Below are 8,041 nucleotides of genomic sequence, written 5' to 3' on the forward strand. Positions count from 1 at the left end.
GGTGGCTCCATTTTTCAATATGATATCCTAAAAATATTTTAGTATTGTTGCCATGTCCCCTTTCAAACCTCTCCAGTGTAAATACTTCTCTACTTAATAATAATAATAATATCTAAAATTAAGATTAGTTTAGTTTGACCATGTTGAATTTCTGAGCGATAGGTGTTCCATTCAATGTAGTTTCTTTGAAAAGTGACATGATTGTGGAATGATTGACCTGTGGAATTGGAAGGGGCACCCAAGGGTCATCTAGTCCAACCCCAGGCCAATAATAATAATAATAATAAACAACGGGAAAAGATGACACAATATGAGGATTTAAAGATCGAACTGCAAAGACTGGCACAAACCAGTAAAGGTGGTCCCAGTGGTGATCGGCACACTGGGTACAGTGCCTAAAGACCTTGGCCTGCACTTAAGTACAATTGGCGCTGACAAGATTACCATCTGCCATCTGGGATCTGCATGCATTATTCGCCGATACATCACACAGTCCTAGACACTTGGGAAGTGTCTGACGTGTGATCCAATACAACAGCCAGCACAGTGTCTGCTGTGGACTCATCTTGTGGTGTTTCAAATAATAATAATAATAATAATAATAAAAAAAAAAAACTTTATTTATATCCCACCACCATCTCCCCCAATGGGGACTTGGGGTGGCTTACATGAGGCCAGGCCCAAACAACAAATTACAGCAAAATAAAACCAAAACCAAATAATAATAACTTTGAAAAAGGAGACAAAGGAGGGCCTGATTCTGGCAGCCCAAGAACAAGCCATTAGAGCCAAGGCCATCAAAGCCAGAACTGAGAAGTCGGTGACAGATCCCACGTGTAGACTCTGCAAGGAAGTAGATGAAACAATAGATCACATCCTGAGCTGCTGCAAGAAGATCGCGGAGACAGACTCCAAGCAGAGGCACAACACCATTGCTCAGATGATCCATTGGAACTTGTGCCACAAACACCATCTGCCTGCGACAAAGAACTGGTGGGATCACAAGCCGGAAAAAGTTACAGAGAATGAACACATCAAGATATTCTGGGACTTCCGAATTCAGACAGAGTTTTCAAGCACGATGCTCCTCACCTCACAATTGTGTTGAAAAACAAAGTATGGATCGTCCATGTTGCAATCCCAGGCAAGATTGGACAAGAATGGACAAGAAGCATCTGGAAAAGCTGACACAATACGAGGATTTAAAGATTGAACTGCAACGACTATGGCACAAGCCAGTCAAGGTGGTTCCAGTAGTGATCAGCACACTGGGTGCAGTGCCTAAAGACCTTGGCCTGCACTTAAACACAAATGGCGCCTACATGATTACCATCTGCCAGCTGCAAAAGGCCACCTTACTGCGATCTGCACGATACATCACATTCGCCGATACATCACGCAGTCCTAGACACTTAGGAAGTGTCTGACATGTCATCCAATACAACAACCAGCATAGTGATCTTGTTTGCTTTGGACTCATCTTGTTGTGTTTCAAATAATAATAATAATAATAATAATAATAATAATAATTTTCTTACCTGTCTTTCCTTTGTTCTCGCGGTCAGTTACAAAATAATGAAAACATATAAACATTGTAAAAAATCTACAAATACACATATCAAAATGTATTTCTATAAAAGGTGCATATTAAAATGTATTCCTATACATACACAGAATAAATATTAAATACATGGCATGAGTTTAAAATTAATGCTTAATTAAAACTAGAAGAGATGGGTCTTTAAGATGGTTTTTAAATTCCGACAGCTCATTTAGCAAAATGTCCTGCTGGATGCCCCTTCCTCAAATGCAAACTTTTTGCAGTTTAATAAACCTTTCCCATGTTTTTATGATAGAACCAAGTAGGAAATGACATTTAAAACCCAGAACAAAAATTATGTTACATACAAACCACACACCCCTAACATTAACTTACTTAGACGATTCCTCGTAGCCTGAGGATGATGATCCTTCGAATCTGGTGTCCTGGCAGTGGGTCCATAGGTGCCTGTGGAGCCCTATTCTTGATCCACATGTTCTCCTGCAGTGAGGACATTGGTTTCCAGATAGAAGGCGGTCCTGATCAGGGTTGGCTTGACGCGCCTTCCTCTTGGCACATTTCTCCCTTTCACCCTCCATTTGTGCCTCTTTGAATTCTTCAGCACTGCTAGTCACAGCTGGCCTCCAATTGGAGCACTCAAGAGCCAGGGCTTTCCAGTTCTCAGTGTCTATGCCTCAGTTTTTAAGGTTGGCTTTCAGCCCATCTTTCAGTCTCTTTTTCTGCCCACCAACATTATGTTTCCCGTTCTTGATTTGGGAGTATAGTAACTGCTTTGGGAGATGGTGATTGGGCATTCAGACAGTATGGCCAGTCCAGCTCAGTTGATGGCGTAGAAGCATCTCTTTAGTGCTGCTGATCTTTGCTTTTTTTCCAGAATGCTGACATTTTCCTGCATGTCTTCCCAAAAGATTTGCAGGGTTTTTCGGAGGCAATGCTAATGGAATCGTTCCAGGAATTGAATGTGATGCCTGTAGACAGTCCATGTTTCATGGGCATAGAACAGAGTTGGGAGGACAATGGCCATAGGGAGCCCCTTGGTCTCCCTATAGATGTCTCGATCTTCTCTACTTCATTGGAAAAATGCTGCACTTGCAGAGCTCACACCTACCATTAACACGAAACGTACTATAAATCAGTCAAACAGTTAATCATATATATTTTAATACATTTAATCTCAACATGCACCCTCCACCCATCCTTAATATTATTTATACTCATACTGACCTCTTCTCCAAAATGCTAATATTAGTTGATTTGGTTTCTTTGTCTAGTATATATTCTAAAAATTCACCGCATGTTGCCTCAAAATTATTTCTTTTCATTTAATGCTTATGTTTTGCCATTTTAATTTTATGTCTCCAAAAAATTGTAGTAGAGGTGCTATATTTGAATATGCGGTGTCATACGTATGCTTCTAATGGGCCTGAGGTCTCTCCTCTCTTTGTTTGGTTCTGCCCAGATCTGGCCTGTCCTGTCAGAGACCCTGAACAAACACCGTGCCGATAACCGCATTGTGGAACGCTGCTGCCGATGCCTGCGTTTCGCCGTTCGCTGCGTTGGCAAAGGGTCGGCGGCGCTCTTGCAACCGTTGGTCACTCAGGTAAGGACACAGGATGGCAGAAGGACTTTGAGATTAGGTTCAGCAGAAACCAATTCACATTGTCCAGTCAGAGAGATTTGTACTTCAGTTGTTTTGGTATCTAATCCTTGTTGTTTAGGTTTGAGTAGTTATTAATGCCTGAGATCTTTGTACTTCAATTGACCCTTTACTCCAAGCATGGGCAAACTTGTCTTCTCCTCCAGTTGTTTTGGACTTCAACTTCCACAATTCCTAACAGGCTGTTAGGAATTCATAGAATCATAGAATCCTACAGTTGGAAGAGACCGCGTGGGTCATCCAGTCCAACCCCATTTTGCCAAGAAGCAGGAAAATCACATTCAAAGCACCCCTGGCAGATGGCCATCCAGCCTTTGTTTGAAAGCCTCCCAAGAAGGAGCCCTCACCACACTCTGGGACAAAAAAAAAGAGAGAGTTCCACTGCTGAAGAGAAGAGAAGGCTGAGAGGAGATATGATAGCCATGTATAAATACATGAGAGGAAGCCACAGGGAGGAGGGAGCAAGCTTGTTTTCTGCTTCCCTGGAGACTAGGACGCAATGGAACAATGGCTTCAAACTACAAGAAGGGAGATTCCCTGCGCATCCCTGCCCTCCTCCAAAAAATCTCTGTCTGGACAACCCAATCTCTTTCTGACCTCCTGTTTGCTCCTTCTTGCCCTCTTCCTCCTTTTTCTTTCACCCCTACTAACTTCTTCTTCCTTGTGAAATTCTCTTTACATTTCCTGGTCCCCAACAATATTCCATTCTCAAACAAAAGGGTTACAAAGAATTGTGGGACATGACCTCTATGTACAGGCAGGAAACAAAAGACATTGTGTTACACAGATATAGGGAAAAGAAATGAAAACAAGACAGTAACCTGCACCACAGTCCTCAAAGGTGATATCCGGTTCCTTTATGGCAGCCATGGGCAAACTTCAGCCCTCCAGGTGATTTGGACTTCAACTCCCACAATTCCTAACAGCCGGTAGGCTGTTAGGAATTGTGGGAGTTGAAGTCCAAATCACCTGGAGGGCCATAATTTACCCAAATCTGCTCTCCATACAAGTGTGGATGCTTCTTTACTCTTCCCCTGACCCTTTCATGGCTTTCTTTTGGCAGATGGTGAGTGTCTACCAGGAGCACCAGCACTCCTGTTTCCTCTACCTGGGCAGCATCCTTGTGGATGAATACGGCATGGAGGAAGGATGCCGCCAGGGGCTGCTCGACATGCTGCAGGTAGGATGCTTTGAGTCTCTTTCAGGAGATATGAAGCGGGGCAATAATAATAATAATAATAATAATAATAATAATAATAATAATAATAGGACAGTCATGAGTTTGAAGAAATCTCTCCCTCAGGCCACTTCCTAGGTTTTTAATTTTTTTTCTCATATATAGATATTTAAAATAGGACAGTAAATGGGAAAAGGGGGGAGGATGGGGGTAGTGGAGCCATTGTTTAGATTAAATATCTAACGTATTGCTAGGGAAGAAGAGGGTTAATGTTTCAGAGAGAGACACATTACACTACATTATACTTATTACATCTAATTCTTCATCGTGACTACGTTTGCACTACTTTAAAATATTATCAATTCCTCTATAAGAAAAACAGGAACAATATTGTCATGGAGGAAAGAGGGAGAAAGGGATGGGGGGGGGAGGAAATGAGGAAGGAAGGAAAGGAGGAAAGGAGCAAAGAAAATGAAGGAGAGAAGCAGGGAGGGAGTAAGGAAGGAAGAAAGAGGAAGGAGGGGATGGTACCAAGGGATGGAAGGAGGGAGGGAGGAAATGAGGAAGGAAGGAAGGAAGGAAGGGAAAAAAGAGCAAAGATCGAGGGGAAGCAGGGAGTGAGCAAGAAAGGAAAAAAGAAAGAGGGAGGAAGGGAAAGTACCAAGGGATGGAAGGAAAGAGAGAGTGAGAGCAAAGGATGAAAGAATGAGGAAGGAAGAAAAGAGGGAAAGGTGCAAAAAAGGAAGGAGGGAAGCAAGTAGGGAGCAGGGAAGGAAGAAAGTGGGAGGAAGGGATGATACCAAGGGATGGAAGTGAGGAGATAGGAAGGAAGGAAGGAAATGAGGAAGGAAAGAAGGGAAAAAGGAGCAAAGATTGGTGGGAAGCAGCAAGGGAGCAAGGAAGGAAGAGGGAGGAAGGGATGGTACCAAGGGATGGATGGAAGGAGACAGGGAGGAAGGAAAGGAGGAAGAAAGGAAAGGAGGAAGGAGGGAGCAAGGAAGGAAGGAAGAGGAAGGGATGGTACCAAGGGATGGAAGGAAGGAGACAGGGAAGGAGGAAATGAGGAAGGAAGGAAAGGAGGAAGGAGGGAGCAAGGAAGAGGAAGGGATGGTACCAAGGGATGGAAGGAAGGAGATAGGAAGAAAGGAAGGAAACGAGGAAGGAAGGGAAAAAGGAGCAAAGATGGTGGGAAGCAGCAAGGGAGCAAGAAAGGAAGAGGGAGGAAGGGATGGTACCAAGGGATGGAAGGAAGGAGACAGGGAGGGAGGAAATGAGGAAGGAAGGAAAGGAGGGAGCAAGGAAGAAAGGAAGAGGAAGGGATGGTACCAAGGGATGGAAGGAAGGAGACAGGGAAATGAGGAAGGAAAGAAGGAAGGAGGGAGCGAGGAAGGAAGGAAGAGGAAGGGATGATACCAAGGGATGGAAGGAAGGAGAGAGAGAGGGAGGGAAAGAGGAAGGAAAGAAGGAAGGAGAGAAGCAAGGAGGGAGCAAGGAAGGAAGAAAGAGGGAGGAAGGGAAAGTACCAAGGGATGGAAGGAAAGAGAGAGTGGGAACAAAGGATGAAAGAAATGAGGGCTAAAGCGGCTGAGGGGGGAAAGGAAGGGGCCTGAGGCTGTTAGGAATGGTGGGAGTTGAAGTCCAAAACACCTGGAGAGCTCAAGTTTGCCCATGCCTGCACTAACTAAACATTTTCTCTGCCTCCCTTCTTTTTTCTCTCTCCCTAGGCTCTCTGTGTTCCCACCTTCAGGCTCATTGAGCAACCCAACGGCCTCCAGAACCATCCGGACACAGTGGATGACCTTTTCCGGTTGGCAACCAGGTATTTGAATCAATGCTTGCTTTTCAAAAAAATCGTTCCAGGTTTTTTTATAGTTATTTTTCTACTAATAGAAGTAGCTACGAAATAGAAGTAGCTACGAAAATAATTTTAGAGCTGGGGGACACCACAACATGAGGAACTGTATTAAGGGGTATTGAAACTCAGCTTTTTGGGCATGAGATTGTTGTTCTACCAAGTACTGAAAAGACCTGCAAAACAGCAAAAATGCCGCAATAAATATTTTTATTTATTTATTTATTATTCAAACTTCTATGCGGCCACTCCCCTGCGGTTCGGAGCGGCTTACAAGAACAGGCTAAAATCTAACACAATTTAAAAACAATTTAAAAACAGCAATATCAAAGATCAAAGGCCCGTCGAAACAGGTATGTCTTACATGCCCTGCGGAAAGCTGATAAGTCCCGCAAGGCACGGACTTCAGGTGGCAGAGTATTCCAGAGTGATGGTGCCACTGCTGTGAAGGCTCTGCGCCTGGTTGCTGTTAGACGCAAGGTCTTGACACTGGGGACTTCCAACAGATCTTGGTCCTCAGAAGGGAGGGATCTCTGGGGTTGGGAGGGGGTGAGGCGGTCCCTCAGGTACATCGGCCCCAGACCATGCAAGGCCTTAAAGGTGAGTACCATCCCTTTGAAAGTGATCCGGTGCTCAATTGGTAACCAATGCAGCCGCCGTAAGATTGGGGTGATGTGGCATCTCATCGGAATTCCCACAAGAAGCTGAGCAGCTGCGTTTTGTACCAACTTGAGCTTCCGGATCACCGACAGAGGAAGGCCAATGTAGAGGGCGTTACAGTAGTCCAGTCTTGAGATGACCGTGGCCTGGATCACCATAGCTAGGTCATCCCTGGACAGGGAGGGGGCCAGCCGTCTAGCCTGCCGCAGGGGAAAGAAAAAAGGCGGTTCTGCTCACGGCGGAGAGAGACCTGGGCCTCCATTGTCAGCAGAGGGTCCAAAAGGACTCCCAGACTCTTGACCAATGAGGACGGGCGTAGCACCTCGCCATCCAGGGTAGGCAGCTGGATGTCCCCACTGCCCGGTTGACCCAGCCATAGGATCTCCATCTTTGCTGGATTCACCCATTAATAAATATTAATGTAAATATTTACATTAATATTTATTGAAAAACCGCAAAACAGCGAGTCCGCGGAAAGCGAACCGTGAGGTAGCGAGGGACCACTGTAATACTTACAACAAACATAAGTTCTCTTCCCCCTCGATCCCCTTCCTCTTCTTTGGTGATAAAGTGGGCGTGCATATAGTCCTAATCTACTAATCTGAGCTCCACAACCCTCACCTTTTTATTTTCCTTTTTCTTTATGTAATTTTAGTATAATAAAAATACATGGCAGGAAAAAAAGAACATTGCTTCCCTTTCTTTCCACAGGTTCATCCAGCGCAGCCCCGTCACGCTCCTCCGCAGCCAGGTGATCCTCCCCATCCTGCAGTGGGCTATTGCCGCCACCACCTTGGACCACCGCGATGCCAACTGCAGCGTCATGAAGTTCCTGCGCGACCTGGTCCACACGGGGGTGGCTAACGATGTGAGTGGGGGCACGTGGGAGGAGATGTATTGGTGAATAATGCGTGCAGATCCGAGTAGGGTGACGTTTGGCCGCCGACAGGTGGCAATTTTGTCAGCACCTATTGTGTTTAAGTGCGGGCCAAGGTCTTTAGGCACTGCACCCAGTGTGCCGATCACCACTGGGACCCCTTTGATCTTTAAATCCTTGTATTGTGTCAGCTTTTCCAGTTGTTTCTCTTCAATCCTGCTGTTGCCTGGGATTGCCACATCGACGATCCATACTTT

General features: G+C 45.0%; 1 protein-coding gene across 2 annotated transcripts in view; it reads left to right on the plus strand.

Annotated features, from left to right (window-relative positions):
• Positions 1 to 8,041, plus strand: part of TNPO3 (transportin 3) — a 79,604-nt gene that overhangs the window by 60,283 nt on the left and 11,280 nt on the right. For both annotated transcript variants that reach the window (XM_060776363.2, XM_060776364.2), the window contains exons 16-19: positions 3,021 to 3,161; positions 4,282 to 4,398; positions 6,120 to 6,214; positions 7,619 to 7,775. In XM_060776363.2, the coding sequence (XP_060632346.2) occupies positions 3,021 to 3,161; positions 4,282 to 4,398; positions 6,120 to 6,214; positions 7,619 to 7,775 (510 nt within the window). The remainder of the gene's footprint in view (positions 1 to 3,020; positions 3,162 to 4,281; positions 4,399 to 6,119; positions 6,215 to 7,618; positions 7,776 to 8,041) is intronic.

This window comes from Anolis sagrei, chromosome 5 (assembly GCF_037176765.1).
Source record: "Anolis sagrei isolate rAnoSag1 chromosome 5, rAnoSag1.mat, whole genome shotgun sequence".
Lineage (NCBI taxonomy): Eukaryota > Metazoa > Chordata > Lepidosauria > Squamata > Dactyloidae > Anolis > Anolis sagrei.